The sequence below is a fragment of the Equus quagga genome, chromosome 5 (assembly GCF_021613505.1).
Source record: "Equus quagga isolate Etosha38 chromosome 5, UCLA_HA_Equagga_1.0, whole genome shotgun sequence".
Taxonomy (NCBI): Eukaryota; Metazoa; Chordata; class Mammalia; order Perissodactyla; family Equidae; genus Equus; species Equus quagga.
The window spans coordinates 116,200,612-116,225,318 of record NC_060271.1 but is presented as its reverse complement, the minus strand read 5'-3'; the positions used below and the strand labels follow the sequence as shown (position 1 = coordinate 116,225,318).

The window sequence follows — 24,707 nt, the reverse complement described above, 5'->3', positions numbered from 1 at the left end:
ATTTTCCTTTTTCACAGCACCTAGCCTTCTGCTTCTGAATAATGTGCTTTCACCAACTAGTCACTATTTCTTAATTTTGTTCCAGAAAGTTTGTACATTAAGATTGGATCTTTCAGGTATTATATGATTTCTTGTAAAGCTTTCTTTAATAAGACATACTCCTAGCTTTCTAAATCCAAATATCTGCCTGACTGCCTGCACCATTGCATTAGACCAGAGTGGAATGATGGAACTAAGAGAGATTTCAGAGTTAGTTTGTCCCATCCTTATTGTACAGATAAGAAAACTGGACACCAGAAAACTAAGTGATTGCTCAAGCCCCCACAGCCGGATGGTCTGTGGTGGGAGGCAGAGTGTGGGGCACTGGGGAAAGGTGTGGCTTTAGAAATTAAATGGCCTCGTTCAATCCAGTGTCCATCATTTACTGACTGAGTTAATTGAGTCATTTACTTAACCTACCAGGTCTTACTGTTTATCTGTAAATATATCAACCCTTCAGGGCTTTTGTAAGGATTAAATAAAGGTAATAAATGAAAGTTCTCAGTACAATGCCTGGCTCATGGAAAGTGTTCAATATGTGTTAGCTGTTATTACTGGTCTTCTGAATAGTAGTAGAATTTGGATGAATAATACGGAGTCCCAAAGTCCTTGGGAATTTTAGGTTCCCAACCCCAGAACCAAACTATGAAATCTTCTGCGCCACTCAGGTACTTCATTCATTCGGTCATTGTCCTTCCCATTCCACCCTCACTTGCCAAGTTCAATACCTTCTATTCTTGACATTCACTTATTTTTATACCTTAGTTTCTCTCTTTCTCTCTACTACAAAGGTAATATGTGCAAATTATAACTTTCTAATACCAACAGAGAACAAAGTACACAGGGTAAAAGGTCATCATTGTGTCTTACTGTAGCTCCTCCTTAGTCTGGAGGTTACTCTGTAATATGATCTCCTCATCCCCAAGTGGGAAATGGAATAAAAACCCTTTCCATTTGGATTTCCCTCAGTTAATCCAGAATTTCTATCCTTTCATCACGACTGGCTCTCTCTATCTCCCTCCCTCCCTCCCTCTCCCTGTTCTCTGCCCCACACTGAAGCCTGAGGAAGGTCTCTGAGATACCTAGGCAAACCCTTTTCTCTCTGAATCTCTCCCTTTCTGCCTGTTTCTTTCCATTCCCATCTGGGGGATGGGCTCTTCAGTGCCATATCCTTCTCCTTCCTTATGCTGGGGGCTTCTTTGACCTGGGTGGCACCATCCTCTTCCTCAGGACAGTAAGCCTTAAGTCTTCACCCCAGTGAAAAGGCAGAGGGAAAATATGATTTATTGGGAAATGCAAAGTATGTAGATTTAGTGTTTGCACAATGTTGTCCCTGTTAGCTCAGTTTCAGTTTTTCTTATTGTTGTTGTTGCTTTACTTTAGCCACAAAAATGATATATTACATACTATTCTGCAACTTGCTTTGTCCTTTAACAGTATGTCATGGCCATTTTCCTAAATCAGGACCTGTAGGTCTCTCTCATTCTTTCTAGTGGCTACATGGTATTCTATGGGAAGATTTCACTCTAATGTATTCAGCTCCTCAACTGACAGATATTTCAGTTGTTTGAAATTTATTGTTTACATTTGTGGTTTGCTCTTACCCACATGAACTTGTCATTTATTCTCTCCAGGATTTGGCTTCAGTCCTCACCCTTCTGAGGATGCTCCAGTCTCTCACAATATGCTGGATCCATATGTTGAGTCTAGAGGACATAGTTGGTGTGTTTGCTGCTCAGGTGATGAGCGTGGTGCAGCTTAATAGTTGGAGGATGTGATGAGAGTGAGCTTAAGGGCTCTCCTTGCTCTGGAGCAACCCTGATCCCAAGTTAGTTCCTAGTGAAGTGAGAAAGCACCCAGAAAAATGAGTTGTCCTGAGTTCACTGCAGCCGATATTAAGAAGCAGTCTTCGTCTGATTGGGAAAGAGAGGTGCTGATGTGAGCCTGAGGCTGCTGGGCCCCTCCTGAGTGGCTGGAAGCTCTGTGCTGGACCGCTGAGACCTGCATACCTTGATACTCAGGGTTTGCCAAGTGGTCCCAAACTTGTGGATACCTCTCTGCCTTTCTCCTCAAAGACTATCAATATCCACATAGACTTCTATGGGATTGTTATTTCTGGAGAGTATTCAGGACTCCTAGAGTTAGAGAGTATCTTAAACTGAATCCTTATACCAGGGATCCATTCAGCTGGCTCTTCTGTGTGAATCTGGATGAAATTACTTTAGTCCTTTGATGCCTCTGCTGTGCTACTGACACGTTCATATACTGCAGAGTCAGGATTCAGTAGCCATGGCTCAGCTGTACAACTTTTTAAATAAGTCGTGTTCACATTCCCCTCTATGCTGTTAATATTGCTGTGTTAGTAAATTTTGAGTGTTTTGGTTTTGAAAGCTTAAGAAAATAGTAGTAATCAAAACTCTGAAGCAACCAAGGAAGTAAGTTGCGAACAAGTTATTCAGCCAACCTCAATTATGTTTGGCCAATTACCCTGGCATTGTCCTTGTCTACACTTACCAGAATCTGTTCCCTTCCCGACTAAAACTTTCTGCTTCTGTTGCACTTTGTGCCACTGGGTTAAAGAAGGCAAACACATCTGCCTTCTGGAGTTATCAAGTTCTCTCAAAACACAGATTTCCCTGAGCTCCCTGGACAGGGCCCCTCCTCTTGGGCCTCCTGCTGCTTCTCCTCAGGCCCGCTCTGCAGGCTTTGTCAGGGAGCATGGAGGCCCTTGTTTACGGCCATGGCTGTTTTGAATCATCTATTTTAGAGAATTTGATAAAAATAGTATTTAACCAATGGATATTTTTTAAAATAAAAGATACAGGTAAATAAATTATGATATTCAGAAATAGGCTCCCAGTTTTGCACAGATGGGTATTAATAGAACTGAACTCCTACTTTCTCCATTAGTAAGCAAACAAGTTATTTAGTAAGATAAAATGTTTTTTAAATGACAAGAATCTACTGAATACATGTTATTTTTGTTAAAATTCTGACTCTGCTTATGGCCTCCTCAATCCCTCACCTCTTTGAATTCCCAGCTGTTCTTTTTCTTTCTTCCTTCCTCCCTTCCTCACTCCCTCCCTCCTTTCCCTCCTTCCTTCCTTCCTTTTTAGTGAGGAATATTGGCCCTGAGCTAACATCTGTTTCCTGTCTTCCTCTTTTTTACTTGAGGAAGATTGTCACTGAGCTAACATATGTGCCAGTCTTCCTCTATTTTGTACAGGGGATGCCGCCACAGCATGGCCCAATGAGCAGTGTGCGAGTCTGCGTCTGGGATCCGAACCCATGAGCCCTGGGCCACCAAAGTGGAGTGCACAAACCTAATCACTACACCACTGGGCTGGCGCCGCCAGATGTCCTTTTACATCACCTTTTCCTCAATTCCCTCTCCCCAGCATGCTCCAGAAAGTGGCTCCTCCTGCTTTCCAGGTGGCTTTTGGAGCATGCTGCTGGAGGGGTGGTGGTTCTGTGGAGGGGACATTTCCTGGGGCAGTAGCTGGCACCTCAACTGCAGCAGTGGCATGTGGAGTAAGGGGGTGCTTCTAAGCAAGCATCTGCCTGCCGTCCCCACTTCCTTCATTATCCACTGCCTTAACTTTATCGTACTCTCTGTCCTGTTGGGCAGCCGTGGTGATGTGGTAGGGAGGAGGAGCTGGAAAAGGGGCAGGAAGAGCAATGGGCATCTGAAATGACATGAATGATTTGGCTTTTAAGGTGGAGCTGGGGCCAGGCTGAATGTTGCCAAAAGTGGAAGACCAGCAATTTCACCTATTAGCTGAGAAGGTCTTTAACTCCTAAGGATAGAAGACTTCTCCTTCTGTAGGTTTGATGCAGGGATTCTCATGCTGGGCAGGGGGCAGTTGAAAAATCTATCCTTTTAGTCCATATCAGAACCAACTGCTGGGTTTTGTTTTTCGTTTATTTAAAATTACACATTTCTCCACCCTGAGATTCTAATATACTACCCTAGAACAGGGACAGGAGACCCCTCCCTTCCCTTCCCTTCTACCCCTTCCCTTCTCCCCAGGAGACTCTCTGGAGGGATAACACGTTACTTAGGTGCGCTGAAAGAGATGAAGGTGGAAAATCACTGCCTAATGGCTTGTCTCCTGGCTGTTTATTTATGCTACAGATGATGTTCGAGAACAGGCTAATTTCCAACATTAACCAAAATGGCCTGTGAATCATGCCAATCACATGTCATATTCCATGTGAATCAAACCAAAACAACAACAAAAAAAACCCTACCTTCATATTATGAAGTTTAGTTTACCAAGTTAGTCACAAAAGATAAAATCACTGCATTAAAAGTGCTCAACCTCTAAATGGTGTTTTCATTTATGATGAATATTAGCCAGCTGTTGTTAAACATTAACTATAACATGTATAGGCTGAGGACATGCAATAGTGACTTCCAGACATTTTGAAATTGTAGCACTTAGTGTTGTCCCTAAGTAGTTTATATGTTGGACACATGTTTTTAGTTTAAAAAAAAGGAAAACCACTTCAACTTTTCACAAGCCCTTTTGTGATAACTACAGACATCATGAGTGTCAAAGGGCCAGACACGGGAATTGCTGCCAGTAAGCTAAACGTATCTTGTAAATTTCTGCAAGTGAATTCAGTCTAAACTTTCTATGGCTTACTAAAATTTGGGGTGCTTTGTACTTCAGTCTGTGGTACCTGGAGTGATTGTCCCTCTTGTGATGGCAGAAGCACGGCTACATAATGCTTAAGATGCTGCTTTAGGCCTCTGCTGACAACTCTGAGCTGTCACAAAACTTTGAAGGTGTGGCCCTCGCACCATCAAGAGCCAACATCCCATCCTGAGTACAGGCCTAGCCTAAGGTTAACAGTAAGACCAACATTTTGTTGCTTCATTTTCCTATTAAGCTCTGGGTTGCTGATTGAAGCAGAATTCCAATGCATTGACACACCGCCACATTGTTAACACGATAGGGAGGATTTGATTATGGGAGAACAAGTCCAAAAACTGTAAATTGAAAAAAAAAAAAATTGGGGGCCTTGCTTCTCAAGGCAGCTCTTGTGGTTACATTCCTTTATTTGATGTGGTTCCCTCCTTCTCTTGTGCCAAACGGTGCAATGTGGAAAAGTGATGAACTTGCAAAAAAGTGCGAGGGAGGGGCCAGGGGGAGATAGGGAGTGCACTGTTTAGTAACAAGAGAAAGAAAACAGAGCTTAGGGATCAAAGACAAAAGTACCTGTTTCTCCAAGCAGGAAGAAGAAAGAAATGCAGGATTCCTTTCCCCATGCTTGAGCCCCAGCTGACGCCTTTTAGGCCAACCCAGGCCCAGCGCAGTAGACAGGAGGCCGCAAGCTGCTCAAAGAGAAGAGCAGCAGCTTGAGGAAGTCAAGGCTGAGTGCCGTGGGTTACCAAGAACAGCAGGGTTAACCAGGGAGGGCCCCAGGGAAGAGGGGTGGAGAACAAAGGCTGCCTTCCATCATCAGATTATGGGACTGAACACGTTTTAACACCAGCCAACCTTGGAGGCAAGTCCTAAGACAGCATTGGAATCTACGGGAGGAAGAATGTTTCCATGCAGGAACAGGATTTTATTTATTTACAATTTTCAGGCTGGGGAGCTTTTCTATGTATGGTTTGTGACTACCCAAAGTGACATTTTCTGAGTTTTAAAATTATCTCTTTTTGCACTGTGAAAAGAGCATATATGATTCATCTTAATATTTCTGAGGATCAGTCACCAACTAACAGCTAGTATTTTAGGTGGGAGGAAGGCTTTTGTAGGCAGCTTTTTCACCTAGCATAGAAGTAAAAAGCACCAGAATATTCCTCAAGCTTCATTCGAAATCATAGAAATAGCTCTCTCTTGCACAGTTCCAATCCAGTATCATGAGAACTCCCACAGTCCACAAATTGCCTAGTGTTCACCTCATCCTTGCCTGAAAAAAGGCTAATGCTTGTGGTTTACCTGCTGATCAAATATAGTTTCTTAGAGGTTTAATCAAAGAAAGGGCCTGCTTTTCACTTTTGCTAACCTAATCTAGGTCTTCTTGCCTGTATTTCTTCTTAGATGTTTTTCCTGCCTTCAGCATCTGTAGAACTGCCAAGTGATCCTATAACCCTAGATCAGAGTCAGCAAACTGCAGCCCACTGGGCAAATCTGGCCTGCAGCCTGCTCTATGGCCTGTGAGCGACTAATGATTTTTACATTTTTTAAATGGTTACAAAAACATTTAAAGAATAATTTGTGACTTGTAAAAAATTATATGAAATTTGCATTTCAGCATCCATAAATAAAATTTTATTGGAACACAGCCATGCTCGTTCCTTTACACATTGTCTGTGGCTGCTTTCATACTGTAGCATCAGAGTTGCGTAGTTGCCACAGAGAGACCTGGCTGCAAAGCTGACGCTGTTTACTACCTGGCCCCTTACCAAAAAGGTTTGCTGACCCCTGTCCTAGACCCTTAAAATCTTCCTTTCACATTGACTATTTCAGAAAAGATGTATACATTTACTGACTTTTAATGTTCATTTTGGAAATTTGACTCCCGTATCTTTCCCTATATTCATCCGACTTTAATACCACAAGTATTTATTGAGTGCCTACCAAGAACTTGGCATTATTCTTGTTTCTGGTGTAATAGCAGTAAACAAAACAGACAAAGATCTCCATTCTGGAAGAGTTTATATTCTAGTGAAGGGTGGGCGGGTGAGACAGTGAACAGGTACAATATGGAGAATGTCTTATGGCGATATATGCCATAAAAAAGTAAAACAAAGAAGAGGGGATACCGAGGATGGAGGTGGGTTGTTTTAAATAGGTTGTTCAGGAAGCCTTACTGAGAAGGTGACATTTGAGTAAGACCTGGAGCAGGTGAGGAAGCAAGCCCTGCAGATGGCTGGGAAGAAAGTTCGGGCAGAGGGAATAGCAGAAGAACTGGGGCAGTGCCCTGAGGCAGTCCCAGTTTATCCATGGAGGCAATAATCCAGATGAGAAGTTGTGGTAGGTTGGACTGGGCTGCTTGAATGCAGAATGTGAGAGAGAAGAGTCAAGAATGACTGAGAGTTTGGGTCTGAGGAACCAATAGGTTGGAGCTGCCATTGACTGAAATGGGATGAGTGAGGAGCAGTAGGTTTTGCAGGCAGGATTTGCTTGTAAGCAGGTTAGGTCTGAGGTGCATTTTAGACATCCACGTGGAGGTGTTGAGTAGGCACTTGGCTGTATGAGTCTTGAGTTAAGCAAAAGTCTGAGCTAGAGTATAAATTTAGAAGTTGCCAGTGTAAAAGAGATATGTTAAGCAATGAGACTGGCTGAGATTCAGTCTCATACCCCAGACTTTTCTTTATCTCCAGGACATCTCTCCTTCTGTGACTAAACAGAACTTTTTTAACCTCTAATTTTGTTTACCACCCAGTTCACCATTGGCATGCATCAGGATCTACCATCATATCTTCTTACTCCCTCTCCAGGCAGATGCCCTTTTATCAGTAGATATCCTGAGCAGCCTGAAGTGTGAAATATGCTTTTCTCATTGGGGCAAAAGCTGCTCAGTGTGGTGCAGGACCCACGGTCTGCCGTCCGCAGAGTTCCTAGCCTTTGATCCAGTGCCCTGCCTTATTGAGTAGTATCTGTGTCCTCCTTACTTCCAGCCCCAGTCTTGATATGACTACTCCCTTGCCTTGCCTTCTGTAACTACACTTCATTTTGCCCGTGTATACACTTAGTGGTAATCACTTCTTTTCTAGTTGTGTTTCCATAAATATCTTATCTCCCATACAACATGTCTATATTTTCTTCACCTTCCTCTGGTCCACAGTGCCTTTCAAATAGTCAGTGACCTAATGCCTCAGGGATGGGAGGCAAATTTGCTTTTACCGCACTATTCCCCATTCCCAGTCCCTGTTGTGCATCCTCAGAGTGGGCTACAAAGCAGTAGTTTGAGGACCATTTGCACTCACTAGGGAACCTGTTAAAATGGAAATTCCCAGGTCCCATCTCAGACCTGCTGAACCTAATAGATCAGCTTATCTGGGGTGAGGGCTGGGTAACAGGTTCCCCAGATTATTCTTAAACAATCATGAAAAACACTAGTTCAGAGAGAAGATGACAATCTCAGTTTTACTGTTTCCGGTCTTAAGACCTTGGAAAGTCATCCATCTCAAGCCTCAGGCTTCTCATCTCTACAGTGACCATATTAACATTTGCTACCTACTTTGTAAAGCTGTTATAAAAAAACAAATGAGGAGCACTTTGGAAACAAATTGTAAAGTGCTACGTACGGGCCCTGGCTAATCTCATCTTCTGGTGTCTTTTCATTTTCATGTGTGTGCAAGCCGAGTACCAGCTACCTACAGATTAGCTCTTTGAGCACAGAGACCAGTAACATGTGCATGAGATTGCCTAATGTTGTTTATGTGCCTGAGCCTTTAGTAAATGCCTGTAAACAGGAACCAGGTGGATACCCTTCTCTGCCCTGGTCAGGCAGAGGGATTTTTTTCTAATTCTCCACAGCTTCCTTTGACCATCATTCAAACCTGTGTGCAATGAGGAGGAAAGAGTTATAAAAATGCTTATGGATTTAGTCTAGGGTAACTATTGTATGCATTGATTCTTTTTCCCAGCTTTATTGAAGTATAATTGACAAGTAAAATTGTAAGATATTTAAAGTGTACAACATGATGATTTGATATATGTATGTATTGATTTTTTTTTCAGTAAATGTTCTCAAGGTAATTCATAGGAAAAATAACCTCTACTTGAATAATAGAGCAGTAAAACCATTCACTGGAGCCTCAAAGTTATAAATTTATACAAACACAGTAAATTCACTCATTCCTGATGACTGGTATTTTAAAAGCATTCTTAAAGAAATTGTGATGGAATCAGCTGTAGGTAATAGGCCAGGAATCAAGATGCAACAAGAGGAAAAAAGCTTTTCTCTCCCTTAGCCTGTTCATGTCTTGCGTGGCCGGGCATCATTGTAAGTAGTTCATACCAGATCTTAATAGAACATCTGCTGAGTTCATTGTTGTTTTGGGGGGGTGTACTTAAGTGCTTTTCCACATGCCAACAAAATCCTGATGGTGGACATGTGTTAAGATTACTGTCCCTTAAAGGCTTTTTTGAGATGTTAACTTGGTTAGCATTCATGTCATTAGACATATTGTGTTTGCAATTAAATATTCCCACCTTTTGCATTTCTTTAAATGTAAAGTTTCCTTGCTTGCATTCCACTTCCTCTCTGCTGGAAAGTGTCCATCAAGTTCTCTGGCCCTCAGAGTTCTTCCAGGTTTCCAGGGGTTCATTGCCTGGAATGAAAAAGGCCCTGATCACTTCAGTTCAGGTACCTAGAATTTGATAAATGTTCCTGGAGACAGCCTCAGGGTCTCGGCCAGCCCAGGCACCTCCCTGAAACACCCAAGCATGAAGGAGCCCAGTGACTCTGACGTGTGTGGAACCAGTTGGCAGGTCCGCACATAGGGATTCAGAAGTCAAAAAGTGATAATTGAAGACCTGAGAGTGGGGTATATTTAGGTCAGAGAGACCTAGATTTAGATGCCTCTCTGCCATTTACCACCTTTGTGACCTTAGAGAGGTTATGTCACTTATCTAAGCTCCAGTCTTCTCATCTGTAAAATGGGATAACACCTCTCGTGTAGATTGGTGTGAAGGAGAGACGATATTGTGAAGAAAAAGCACTTAGCTTAGTGTCTGATACATAGTGCTTCATAAATGGAGCTATTAGTCACTATTCCATTCTGTTGAGAATTCATTTTATCAACTAAATCCCTCATATTGCCTTTTAAACTTGCTTCATGCGTACTGTGCCTAAGCAAAGAACAGCTGATTCAAATTGTCCATGTAAAATGCCTTCACATTTTTAACTTACTCTATTTCATAATTCCATACCTTCTAAGTAATTTAACTTAGCAATTTCAGCTTCCTTAGAGTTTGCTCCAGGGGAACGTTTTCCGAGTGTTTAATCGTATTTATTGTTGTCTCAGAATATTTCCATTTTCTTATGTCCCTCTAAAAATGGGAAACAAGAAATGGCATACAGTGCTCTAACAAAGGCCTGATTTATGCTGTGAAATATGTTTAGTGGAAATATTAGATCAGTCACAAATGTAATATGGCCAGGGCGACATTGATGCTTCAGTGACCTCTCATCCAGTGTGACTCCGCAAACTTTCTCCTACTTCTGAACTGGTCATTCTCATCTTTTATTTTCTTCTCCTGTTACACTCACTGAGATTTTCCCACATCAAATTACACACTGATTTTGTTTAACTGAGGGATCAAGAGACTCTTGAGATGGCTCAAAGTTGAGTCTATAAACTGGTGAGACAAGGCTGACAACAGTTCTAGAAAATGCTTTACTAGGAAAAAGAAAATTCAGTTAGAAAAAAAAAAAGAGTCTCTCCTTAATGTAGTATTTGTGTATGTCTGGGTTTTCAGAACCTATGTATGACTTTTCTTTTTTCCTACCAAGTTGCCTTGTTGTGACATATGATATCTTAAGAAAAAGTGAGACGACAGGGTAATGAATTTTATGGATAAAAGCTTTTTTGAGGATAATTTCAGTCACTTATACCACTGTTTGAGTATATAGGGGGATTAGAGTTTTAAAAATTTCACACCATCTTTCTATGAAAGAATTTCTGGTGAAAAAGAACATAATGTTTGCAACCTTTTCTGCAACTTCCTTGCTGGGTAATCTTGGACAAGTTACTTAGACTCTTAGAACTTTAGTTTCCTCATCTGTAAATTAGGCTTATTAGGTCTAGTGGGCAGGGTGGTTGTGAGGTTTAAAGATAATGAAATGCCTAGTAGAGTGCCTAGCAAAAGTGGATACTCGATAAATTACAGTGACTTTTGTTTTATTGTAATGGCTCTCCTGGCAGGGCACCAGGAAGTGTACTCTGACATTACAGAGTGCCCCAGATTCCTGAGGTCTCTAGCATTCCTCTACCTTGAAGAGAATTAACAGTGGTACCCTAGTCGCGTATTCAGAATGGGAAATTCAGGTCCTGAAACAGAGTTAGGTATACAGTTAGAGATGGTTGAATTGAATTGAAAGCTCATCTTTCCTTAGGATTTCTTTTAGCTTGGGAGCTAGAGGCAGCTTGTGTCCCTCTACCATCCTGGAAGTTCCCCATTTCCATGCTTCAACCTCCAGCACTGCCCTGAATTATACTGTGGAGGAGGCAACCAGGTCAACTTCCTCTCCCTCAGATCCCAATTCAGAGGCAAAGCAGAACACTAAGACTGATCCAAGTGTCTCTGACAGCACGTTGACATGACCCTTGGACATAGAACACCCAAGCAAGAGGCATTCTAGCATAATAAAGTCTCTTGGAGTGCTTGATGCTATTTTAAGATCAGTGTAACTCTAATTGTTACTTTAACTCTTGAGAGAGGGATCTTTTTGAGAGTAGTGTTATCCCCACAGCACTGATGAGAAAGTTGAATAGAACCAAAGAGAACAAACTTGGCAGAAGCAAGAATTATAATTGAAAATCACTGGCCCTTCTGCTTTTCTCCAGTGCCAAATCATGTTTTGCTTATTTTATTTGGCCAGTAAGGCAAAACCCTACACGGGGAGTTGCTGTTCCATAATGGGTTAAAATCAAAACCCCATTGTCCCAAGTCAGGCTTTCAGACAGGCTGACTCCCTACATTTTTCCATGTCAAAAGGCTCAAAAATATTTCCTTTGTGCTGTTGCACTATAGCCAAGTCAAGTCTTCAATATTAAAGACACTCCGAGTATTTGCAGACAGAGCAAAGTTCACTAAGGGCTCTGTTAGTTTTATTTGCATGGAAGATAATACTATTAATACGTTTAACATAGACATGTCTTATATTGGACTTTTAGAGCCAATGAGGCGGATCCGGAAATGCTTTTCTGGCTACCTTTTGGTCTGTTTACATTGTTGGAAAGGTTTCTCAAACTCTGGCCTTGTCCTTCTTATTTATGTTCACAGATTCCGTTTCAGTTCTAAGTATTATCAGCCGATTTCGTGTTTCATTTCAGTCCATAAAGAGATAGAAAGTCCTTTCTCATCGAAACAGCCCTTTTCATTCCTTTCTCCTCCCAAGTTCAGCCTGAGACCCTGCTGCACCAACTTACTTTTTCTCCCCTTTTACTCCTGCTTTCTCACTCTCTGGCTCTAGAGATCAGAAGAATCAACTGCAGGTGGTCCCTTTCATCTCCTCCTCACCCCTTCCCCCACCCCACCTCAGTCACTTAGTTGGTTAGTCAGGCCCTGCCTTCTCTCCAGCCAGCCCCGGGTTCCTGGGAATAGCTCAGTGAGCCCCAGAATCTCTGCACAGCGTGAGTGTTCTGTTGTACATGCTCAGCCCAATATTTTTTGATTCATGAATATTAAATAATTAGAGATCACAAGGCCTTACCTCCATCCTGCACTCTTTAAAAACGTAATAGCTCTTTTATTTCATGGCACTTGACTTTGTTTATTCAACATGATCAGGGCAGCATTCAGGCTATAGCAAGCCTGTTAAATATTTACCCAATTGGCGGGTATTTATACATAAATCAGCAGCATTATCAGTATGTGACTCTGGAAGTCAGGTTCAGTATCAGCACAAGCTAAGAAACTACTGAGTTAAATAAAGGGTGCAACAAGTATCTTTTTAAAAATAAACTGTCATTTAAAACTATTCTTCATAGTATTGGAAGTGCTTCGCACCTTGAGGCTTAGCCTGCACAGCTAACTAAGTCATTCACAATTAGACATGACAGAGTGATTGGTCCCTCACATCCAAGATCCAGTGAATCCGATTGTTTGATGGTTGGAGTGGGAGAGTACTGAGGTATGAGCAAAATTTAGGGAAATGCTTGCTCTGTTGCTGTGTGGAAAATTACAAAGGAAGGTGAGCTGTACATCACAGTGCCTGCTTCAGTGCTGATCTGAGTGCTTCTAGAAGCCCTCTAACCATCATTGGAATCCTGACACAGCTTCATGGTAGCAGACTCGCTGTTTCTTCCCATCCCTGTAGCCCTTTCAAGATTAAAAAACACTGCTCTCGGGGAGCCACATAATTCAGCAGTAACAGCATAGACTCTGGTGACAGGCAGACCTGAGTGCAGATCTTGGCTTTGCCATATTCTGGTTGTGTGAACCCAAGCAGATTTCTTCTGCTCTCTGAGCCTTGATTTCTTCAACTGTAAAATTACTGTGAGAATTCTCATTGAATTGTGGGGAGGATTAAATTAGATAATGGGAAAGCACCTAGCAACAATTGTTGGTTCTTGATAATCACAGAAGCAGAGCACAGAGAGGCGGGCCTGGCAGCAAAGCAGCCAGTCTTTGGATTTCTTCACACCTCCGCTTCTGTCCTCCATCATAGGTCATTTTTGCTTAATGGCTATATTTCAGAACCCGAGAGAATTTCAAGTTTAGAGCATTACCCACAGACTATTTTATTCCTTGTGTTAAATTTAATGAATGATTTAGAACTTATCCTGTAATGTTTTATACAGGCCAAAGCCTATTACAATAATTTCCAGGAAACTGTCCAAATTATTTTATTTTTTGGAGTTTTATTAGGCTAAGGTTTATCTCTCGAAGTAAGCTGTGAGAAGACTGGATCTTGGTCCTCTCTGTGCTATACAGATATTTCACCAATAACTACAGGATATAAATATTGGATTTATTTTTCTTGTACTATAGAATTTTCTTCATAATCAGTTTTCCATCCTAATGGAACCATTAGAACCTTTCCAGTTAGATGTATGCCTTCTGTTTACTTTTGCATACAAAAGAGGGGACAAAAAGCCACCTTCCAGTTCACAAGATGTCATAGGAATTTTCCTACCCTCCTTCAGAGTTTAGGCTAAACCTAATCCGATGTCTACTCTGAAAGCTGCAAACGGAAATGATGTTCTTGCTGACGCTGTGCAGTTGCAGCGTGCAGATGATTCATTAATGTCACACTTAGTCAAGTGCTGTCTTATAGTTTTCTCAGTTGTCACAGTTGTTGTGCTTTTTAGGTATCCTCCGAGTAGAAAACATCTACAGAGAATATTTCCACTCCATATCAGCTTCCTCACATCACCTGGGATTTTATTTGTTTTTTCGGATTTTTCATTCTCATAAATAAATAAAAACATAATATTCATTTTACCAGAAAAATTAATTTCAGAAATCTGTAGTCAATAGGGATCCAGGCTGACTCTGGAGTCTTTTCAGTGATATATATATATATTGTTCCCTGTATCACAAACTACAGACTGAGTCTGTCTGCTCTAAACTGTTTGGGAATGATAAAACTGCTTCAACCTTGTAACTGTGGGGTCTTAGATAATGAAAAATCACAGCATTAAGGGATTTTAGAGGTCTTTTTACTTCCCGTAATATTTCAGAGAGGCTTTAAGGGGCTTACAGAAATATATACATTAAAATAAAATTCAAATAAGAAAATTAGGACGAAAGGAAAGTGAGAGTAGGAAAGAAGATGAAATCAAGATTAAGGATGATATACGAAATGCATGCTGTAAGGTTCTGAACAATTTCTTTTAATAATCGTATGCTGGTTAATTTAAACTGGAAAAGAAATCTCCATGAAAGTTCTGGAAACTATTTCTGGATCAATATTGTGTCTTAGTGCTTAGATTGATGATTTTTGACTGTATCTTCTTGTTTAGATGAATTGAATATCAATGTCTGCTTGGACTAGTTGCAGACTTCCTACCCATGTTGGCCCATAGACATAGGACCAGGTAGCACAGTATTTCAGAAAGTGTTTGATTTAGTTGCCACCATTTAAAAATTGAGAGATTAAATAATCTAGATTCTGGCTTTACTTGAAAAATTAGGATCCTGTAAGACCAAGCTTGCATTCCTACACGTCAGAGATCAGCTAGAGCTGAGCAGTGGAGACCCCTTCCCACTGTGCATAGAATCTCCAGTTCATTAGAGTCCCCACTCGGTTCCCTCCACGTCTCTACGTCGCCTGCTTGGGCCGGGTGGACCGTGGAGTTTACAAGCCCTGCCCTAGACCACCTGCCTCACACTGAAAATGAGGAAACTAAAGCCCAAGGAGGTAGCAAAGCTGGTTAGCTGAGAACTGGGCCCTTCAGTACACCATTACAGTGTTGCATCAATTCAGTTTAGTTCAGTTAAGGTGTTTAATGAAGGACTTATCTTTGCCCAGCACTGAATTGGGCATAATGAATAGTATAAAAGTCTGCTTCAACAATAGGTGCAACCCATTAATGTTGGTAAGATGTTTACCTGTGCCAATCAAAATTTGCTAATTTGTACTGTTGCATGATAGGATCATTAGTTGTTATTAATCATTGGTTGTTAGTCGTGTGTGACATGAACATGCTGATTTAATATTTTAGTCATGTATAGCGTGAACGTGCTGGTTTTAAAATGGATTAAAATATAGAAATGTAATCATAAGTGAAGCCCATATTTCCAGCACCATCAGTTCTGGCAATTGGTGGGCAGACTGATAAGAGAAGCCAAGTCTATTTGAGGTATCACTTCTTAAGTTCCTGGAGCCCTAAGAGAAGTGTTCATTGTACTCTTGTCCTTTCAGTGCACTTGGAGGCTCCTCAGCCCTTCATATCCCAGCTTTTCCAGGAGGAGGATGTCTCATTGATTACGTTCCTCAAGTATGCCACCTGCTCACCAACAAGGTAAAAGCAAGCCCCCTGACTCCCCAACCTTGTGAGGCTCCTTCCTCCAGTACAGCACGTACCCAGCATCATCGTGCAGGCGCCATTCTCTGCGCCCCATCTTCTTGGTTTCAACCTCCATCTAACAGCAACCTTTCCTACTTTGAATTACAATTCATCATTTCTCTATTTCTTTGCCCTCCTTCTTCCTTTCCTAAGGATTCTGACCTCCTCTTCCAGTCTTATCTTCATCTCTTAAATGTAGATCTACTCTTTCTTGAATTTCCTTTGTGCCCTAAGCTTTTGATAGATCTTGCACCTTCTTACGGTTTTAAATTTTTGAGCTCCTTCATTTCCCAAGTATCTGGCGTGTGTGAGCGTGTGTGTGTGTATGTTTGCCACTAGTTAATATCAGGGTAATTCTATAGAGCTGCCTTCATCTTTTTCTGCTTTTCTGTACCTCACTTTTTAATAATCAGTTCTTGATTCTCCCTGTCATGTCTTAGCAGTTTGCCAGAGTCCTGCTCCTAGGGGCAAGATTTCCAGGTCAGCTGGTTGTATAGTCAGGCACATCAAATTCTCTGAAGCTTTCTCTTAGCTGCATTAATGAGCCATTACATTGGCAAGTAGCTGAGTTTACATTAATGGTTTTTGTCAGTTCTAAAAAGTATAAGAATGTACTTGTTAATGTCTAACCAGTGTATTTAGCTGAAAATTGGTGATATTAATCCACAAGCAATACTGACTTTCTTTCCTCTCCCACATGGACTGACTCAGTTTGCTTAATTCCCAAAGTGCTGTTTTCTTAGCCCCTATTGACTTGTTCACATTGGTTTGGAAAATAAATCTTTTGTCTCTTTCATTCAAAAGATAGCTCATCTCTCTATAGAAAATATTTTAAAAGTACAATAGTATTTCAAAGGCTTCAGTATTATTTTTTAAATGTCAGAGAAACTAAAATCTGGCAATTCTGCAGTCTGTGGGCTTGGCACAGATTCTGGGGCATTTAACTCTCGTGGAGTGGTTGCTTCTCATTGGACCAAATTCCCCAGCCTCTGTCCTCCTACAAAACTGGTCAGAGAACATAATTCTTATTTACATTGTGGGACTTTGCACTGCCTTCAAATCTGTGTCCCAGTATTTTAGAGAAAAATGCAAATATGATCTTCCAGAACTGAGAAGAAAAGGCTTTTTTAAAGCTCTCCAATTGAGATTAATTTCTAGTCATACATTTTCATCAAAAAAATTGTAATACTGTTTTCCCAGAAATACAAGAATCAGTTTTTCTTATCTGGTTCCCTTTCATTAATTTTACTTGTCTTTTAAAATTGCTGTTCTTCTGCTCGCTACAAACGAGGACAGAATGGGCTGCTTTTAGAAACAATCTCTTCAAATGAATTTCCATAATTACATTGGAATCTATCTTTATAGCCAGTTTTGTTGTGGGTTTCTGTTAAAATGATTTTCTGTTTTTAAAATCAAGTATACAGAACTGTTTTCATCCCCTTTTTAAACAAAACCACTTAAGCAAACTTATCATCTGTTTTTCTTTTCCCAAAATAACATTTCTGATCCTGCATTAAGCCTGCAAAGTAAGAACTGTTTTTATAAATCAACATAAACCCCTATTATATAAATAGAATTGTTTTGCTTTTAAAGCGTACAGCATGGCTATCAGTACCAATTGTGTCAAGGTTATTTCAAGCTCTTTATCTCAAGTTTTTGTTAGCCATGGAAACTCATTGTGGCTGCAGCCAATATAAACAATTTTGGGGGGTCCCTTTCTCCTGCTGTTTCTTTCAGCCATTATGAGGACATTATAAGAAATGTATTTTTGTATTAGAAGCTCATGGGTAAATGACTAACTTTCAGATGCTTAGCTTAATGAGTTCACAGGTTTTTTTTTTTAATAGAAACTCATTTGGTGATAACAAGGAAATATAAAAAGGTAAAATAAAATCTCCTATTGTAACACTCCTTATTCTGAATATTAGGAATTTGAAAAGAAAGAATTGAGCATTATTGTGGCTTTTCAATAGTAGTTGTAGCTCAGAATAACCTAATAGCCCCATTTGATGAGAGGGAGCTCTTCTTTACAGAGAATTTTAGCTGATAAATGCAAAAGGAATGATAGAATTCAGAAATCACCATTTTTCAGACCCTAATGAAATAACTGCTTCAGACAAGGATCTCTAACAGATACTAAAACCATTAGGGAAAGGTTGAGGGGAACTAGACTTTCAGGTGCTTCAAGGGGTACAGCCGTGGGTTCCTCACTATCGCAAAGGGGAAACATCACTTACAATGGTGTGGTCTGCTGTCATCACCTTAACCAACCATCAAACCCCGTATCACCTATGAAGTTTTCTTGCCAAAAATGTTTAACCTGAATTTAATCACTCCTGTAGCTCTAACTTTCAATTTATAGGAAATACAGAGGGTAGAGGAAAAAGGAAGGAAACAACCAGAGAATCTAGAATGCAGAACACTCTCTGAGCAACCAGCCCAATCTCTTTGAAAAGTCCGTATCATGTATGTGTGTGCGGCACACACATAGGCACATGTACACACACCCAGGAGGTACTATTATTCTAGAGTAAAAGACTTTCTAGATTAAATGCCTGATCCCTGATTATACCCTGTTTTTTTAAAAAATGTTTTGGGGACAATTGGGAAATTTTGAAAATAGGGTACTAGGTAAATTCAAAGAATGATTGCTAAAATTGTTGGGTATGATGATGGTATTGTGGTTATGTAGGAAAATGTCTTGTTTTTTGGAGATGCATGGTGAAGTATTTAGGGTGAACTGTCATGATGTCTCTAATTTCCTTTTAAATGCTTCAGCAAGATTGATGGATAGGTTGATAGGTGGGTGGATGGCTGGATGAAGCAACGAGGCAAAACATTCACAGTTGTTGAATTTAGGTGGAGGGAGTATGGGTGTTCATTTTACTATTCTTTCTACTTCTCTGAATCTTTGAAATTTTTCATAGTAAAGCATTTAAAAATTTCCTACTCCACTTTTCAGCTTTGGGTTCCTATTCCAGGTGCAGTATGTGATTCAAGGATATCACAAAAGAAGAGAGTATATTGCTGCTTTCCTCAGTCACTTTGGCACGTAAGTTCTTTTTTGTTTAAACCATATATCAACAGTGCCCTCACTTCCTGATGACCCTAATGTGAGGGCTTTATTAAGAAAACAGCACTTAGTTCTTACATATGATACGTTTTCAATGCCATTTTGATTCTTTTGGGTATGTTGCTTACACTAAAGCTCCCAGGAAAACATTTTTTTAGCATTCTTTAGCAGATAGCAGAATCCGATTCTTCCCTGGTGCAGCCGCATGAGTAGCCTCACACATAGCAGTAACAATGGTAGCAATCCCTGCTTGTTGTAGAGAGCTTTACAGTTTGCACGGTGCATTCACCTCCATCGTGTCACAATAGCCGTGAGGTGAACCAGGCGGGCATTATTGACACATTGTACTGAAGAAAGCCCTGAACAGAGAAGTTCACTAACCCCATTGACGTCGTATATCTAGAAGAGAGCGTGCCAGAGTGGGAACCCCGGTTCTCAGGAGTCAGGTCTCCTCACAGGACTCCCACTCCAGACAGTGCCACACAGATTTGGGAAGGAAATCAAGCATTAGACACCAAAGCGATGACTCACACTTGGGATCGGGAGCTGGAAGAAGGCACCGAGAAGGAAAAGGAAGTGTGTAACTGCAGTGACAGGGCAGGCTCTGCGCCTGCTGCTGTCCCTGGGCGTTCACCCCTTCCCTCAGGTTGCCAGTGGCTCTGCTGCTCTGCAGCTCTGTTTCCTGAAATGATGTCGGAGGTGTTATCAAGCATCTGCTCTGGGCTTAGCTCAGTGGGAGAGGGAATGCATTTCCCTTACAGTCTTCTTTCGAAGGTAGAGCATTCTACCCCTTTGGGGAACTAAGCCCTGAGGAGTTTAGTGGTCTGGTTATATCCCACCTTATTCCAGAAAAAGTTTATAAATATATAAACATGCATACAGCAACACAAAATTAAAATTTTAAATAAGTAAATGAAAAAATTAGGGCAAAAGGAAAGTGGGTATAGAAAGGAAAAGGTGAAATTAAAAATAAGATTGGCCATTCCCTGGGATATAACTTTACAAACTGTAGATAATTGTAAGCAAAATTTCTGAGCCCTCAAAACAATTTCAAGAAATTTTCATATTATCCATAGTCTAAACAGTATGACCGCCTCTTACAGGAGTCTTTAATACTTAAGATTTTTTTCATCTTTGTTTATGAACATTTTAAGAAAGTACTTATGATACAAACAGTGGTTAATATATGACACCGTTAGTCTTCTAACTTTTGAGTAAGATTATCTTTAGTATATATAATTGAAAATGAAGAGGCTAGCACAGTGACTCCAAAGTAGGGTGCACGCACCCCAGCGGTGTGTGCCTCACATCACTTCATTGGCATACAAGGAAAATATGAAAATTGCATTCACATTTGTTTTTAAATTTAATTCTTTTTTAGTGTACATTTTTTGTGTATGTTTTCTTATGCATGTAATGCGGTAATATAGCACAGTCATGCACCGCTGAACGACAGGGATACATTCTGAGAAGTGCATCGCTAGGCAATTTTGTTGTGCAAACAAAACAGAGTGTACTTACACAAACCTAGATGGTATAGCCTACTGCACGTCTGGGCCATATGGTACTGATCTTATGGGACGACTGACATGTGTGCAGTCTGTCTTTGACTGAAACATCGTTAGGCAGCACATGACTATAATACCTTATGCAACCACTAAATTATATACAAGCACTATATCACTGTACTATATACATAATTGAAAAGGATTCTGTGCTTGTTTTTGCTTATGGGACGCAGGATTTAAAAAGTTTGGATGTCACTATTGTAACATTGAGTTAATTATAAATCATGAAAAGAAGTAGAAACTGATGAATAAAATTGTTGACTTAAATCAGAAGATCTGAATGATGTACCAGTAGTCTTTGAGCAAATCACTCAGCCTTTGGTGTCTTAGTTCCTTTACCTTTACAATGGGTGCAACTATTCCTCCCTACTTAAACTGGGAGGCTGTCAGTGCTAACCGTCTGATTGCCCTGACTCAGCTAGGGAGAAGGCATCCTTAAGGATAGCAAACGCCTCCCTGTGTGAAGGAGAGAGAACATTATTCCTGTCCGCAGTGTGAGGTTAGTTATTGTCACATTATGGTGACATCCTAAAAGTACTCAGCTCTTGAGGGAAATGGGGAAAGTGAACCAACCAGAATTCTGCCCAGGCCCTTCAGCATTAGGAGCTGTTCTCCCTTGACACATGAGGTGTGCATCTGCCATCTGAATCCAGCATCCACCCAACTAACATTGCTACTTTGTCTTGAGCCCAGTGAGGAGGACAGAGGGGCACAAGTGAAAGGATTCCAAGTACTTAGGAAGAAAATAATATATAATCCTAACCTTAGTCATATTGTCATTGCTCCTTACTGTTTAGTGCCTAAGTGAAAGTGAGACTTAACAATCACTGTACAGACAGTAGTGTCATTGCTGACCTGATTTCTTAATTTGTCCTTTTACTCCTAACTAGTAACTAATATTTACATAGCATTTTATGGTTTATATTATTTTTCACAACCCGTATTGAAGTTTGAAAATATTGTTATATTTGTTTTACAGATGAGGAAACTGAGGCTCCAAAGGTTAAGTGATTTGCTTGAGGTCGTAGTAGATAGTAAATGGCAAAACTGTAACTTAAACCCCTCAATGCTGTCATTCCAAATTCCGTGTCCTTCCTGTGGTAACGCTCACTCACCTTAGATGCCTCTCGGATACAATAACTCTGACTTTTGGAATATATTCTTTACTTGGTTCCATTTCTTTTATACCTTATTTTTATGAGGATTTTTTGTTTGTGTGTGTATGTTTTTATTACCTAGAGGTGTCGTGGAATATGATGCAGAAGGCTTTACAAAACTCACTCTGCTGCTGATGTGGAAAGATTTTTGTTTTCTTGTACACAGTGAGTAGACTTTTGCTATTAGCATGTCAGCATACATTTGAAAATGTACTAAACCACATGTAATAATGAGTATGAGAGCCTTTAGTGTCTTGACTTGGTTCCTTTTACTTTAGTACATTTACTGCATGGTCTTACCTCTATCTCTAGACCAGTGTTCTTGACCAGGTGTCATTTGCCCCTCTGCAGTTGTTTGGCAATGTCTGGAGATGTTTTTGATTGTCATGATTGGGCAGGGCGGTGTCGAGAGGGTTGTTGTTGCTACTGGCATTTAGTGGATAGAGCTCAGGGATGTTGTTAAACATCCTACAATGCACAGGACAGCCCCCCACAACAAAAAACTTGAGTGCAAAATGTCAATAGTGCTGAATTTAAGAAGCCCTAACTTAGGCAGATTTCTATTTCTCAAAGCTTCTTTCCAATATCATAACTTTCAGGATTACTCAGAACATACTTGCTTTGATCATTTGGGTATCATCCTTATTAAGTGACAAGACTACAACTTTGAAAATATATAGTATATATTGCAAAGGTGAGACAATATTTTTATGTATTCCTAACATCACTTTTCAGTTTTATTCCACATTGTAGGCATATTTAAATGTTTGTTGTGTTAATCTGTCAGTCAGTAAACTTTGGTCCAGCTTTCTCCTAATAGATAATTTAGAGTCTCTTTTGTTTATTTCTTTGTTATATAAGAAGCACTGACCCATGGTGCCAGATTCAAGTTGCAAGTCAACCAAGACCTTTATTCTTTAGTCATTTGGTATGTAAAATGCCGGTCTTCAAACCGAAGGCAAAGAAGTTCCAGCTCTCCCTAGTCGAGTTACAGAAAAGCAGTGGATTTAGATTGACTTCACTCAGTAGATAGAACTACCCTAGACCTTAATAAACTATTTCTTCCTGAATAGAATAGAGGAATAGTTTAACTTTGGCCCTATTTAGCCAAGCTACCCAGTAGTGTAAAGATATTGACTTGGGGGGATTTTTCTTCCCCAGCAGATTGACCTTCTTGGTTGTGATTTGCTTAGACTAAAATAGTTCTTAAATTCATTTGTCTTACCTGATTTCACACCAACAGACAGTAAAGGAAGAAACCCAAAAATGTCTATAGAGGCAGAGCGAAGAAAGCCTGTAATTCAGACTTTACCGTGGTATAATCCACATGGAGAGAACTGGGAGTTGCCTGTGCTTTTAAGGAGTTGGTTCTCCCTGCCCTTTAGGTGTTTCCCAACGAAAACCACCTTGTCGTGCAGTGCTTCATACTGAGCTCTGCTGTATAGCTAGTCATTAATTGGCACCATCCTTTCAAATGCACCTGAAAAATGGAAGCATATCTCTTTGTATTAATTATGTGTACAGATAAACAGAGAATTGGAGAGGTAAAGTTTTTATTCTTGGGTCTGCCTCCAACTAATCACATGACCTTGTTCAAATCACTAGAAAAAGCCTCCGTCTGCTTTAGTTCCCTCATGCGTACACTGGGGATCTGGTTGTTAAGTCCTCTGGAGACGTCAGCATATGGAGCTTAACCTGTTATACGGGGCCAGGTAGAAGAGCAAGCCTTACGATCAAGGCCTCCTGGCAATTCCTCTTTGCTCACCATCTTCTATGGGCTTACTGGTACTTCTAGCCTCCACTTTTGATTCTGACTTTATGTGTCGCTGTTTTGGTTTTCCATTCTGAGTCTTAATTCCTTTGTGAGATCTCACTTCCTATTTGCCACATCCAATTTGCCCCACAATCTTGATCCTAGTGATTCTGTTTCTAGCCTGGTACCCAGCCCCAGATCCTGATTGCATCCTTGGTTTGTCCCTCATGACTGTGGACAGTTGCCTGTGTGGTAGCAACAGTCAGAGGCCTCTCAGAGTGGCTGTGGGAGAAGGACACAGGAGAAAGGACACATAGAAGGACAATTGCAAACATTAAGTTAGATAAATGCTTCAACTAGTTTCTTCATCCCAAAGTGGCATGATATCTCAGCTCTTTCCTCAAAATTACTTTGGTCTCCTAGCCATGGTTCTGCTTTCAAAAAACTTGGTGTCAGATCATGTCAGATATAAGGGAAGAAAGATTTTCTTGGCATTGTTCTTTCTAACCTGTTTTCCATATGCAACTCAAGAATCACTATTCTGTTGGTGGCTAGCAAGAGTGACGTGCAAGGATGGAAGAGCATTCACCTCTCCACTCCTGCCAGCTCTCTGTCAATGCATTCAGTGTTATAGCAATTCTTGTTCCTTTGGAAAGTCTATTCTCCAAGAAATATCTTCTCCATGGTACCATATGGCCAATATTTCTTGCAGCTCCCTCTCCACTTTCCTATCTTAGCTTTTCCTAAGTTCAAGTCATATTTTCACTTAGTTTTGATTACCTTCTTCAGAAACTTAGAGCCCCCAGACACTCATTAGAACAGCTACAGGGACTTTGGGATTCATTTAATTACTTTTTCCAAAGTGTTTCCTCAGGCTATTATTCCTTTCCTCCCCAGGCTACTCTGTCTCCTTGTCTCTTAGCATCACTACCTACACTCTTGGCTCTTTGGCAGATAAGACCTGTCAGTGAATCAAGGGACTGGATGCGTTTCCTGCTCCGTCAACTCACAGCCTGTCTTTAAATAAATAATTTCCACCCTTTTGCTTCTTTCTTATGTCTAAAATGTAGGACTTGCTACATCAGAGTGAGCTTGGTTAGATAATATGTTTTATTCAGTCATGCAGTTATGCATCTGACACTTACCTTCCTTTGGAAGCATCTGCTTGTTCGGCTACAATGCCCATGGGACCGCTTGTTCTCTTTTTTCTTTCCATGAAGATAGGGAGGTGAATGTTGGGTGGCAGAGACTTAATGATAGAAGATTGCTATGAATTATTCTGAGATCTCAAGAACATGAAAAAAAGAAGGAAGTGCCTAGAGATGGAGCCAGTCTTCTGTGACTGGCTCCACTACTCCATGGAGATTGAAGACCTGGCAAGACACCAGTAACATCCCTGCTCTCCCCCCCG

The 24,707-nt window shown here is 40.6% G+C and overlaps 1 protein-coding gene across 2 annotated transcripts in view; it reads left to right on the top strand.

Annotated features, from left to right (window-relative positions):
• BABAM2 (BRISC and BRCA1 A complex member 2) overlaps nucleotides 1-24,707 on the top strand; it is a 419,181-nt gene that overhangs the window by 313,191 nt on the left and 81,283 nt on the right. For both annotated transcript variants that reach the window (XM_046660582.1, XM_046660583.1), the window contains 3 exons: nucleotides 15,601-15,700; nucleotides 18,727-18,797; nucleotides 21,626-21,708. In XM_046660582.1, coding sequence (XP_046516538.1) covers nucleotides 15,601-15,700; nucleotides 18,727-18,797; nucleotides 21,626-21,708 — 254 coding nt within the window. The remainder of the gene's footprint in view (nucleotides 1-15,600; nucleotides 15,701-18,726; nucleotides 18,798-21,625; nucleotides 21,709-24,707) is intronic.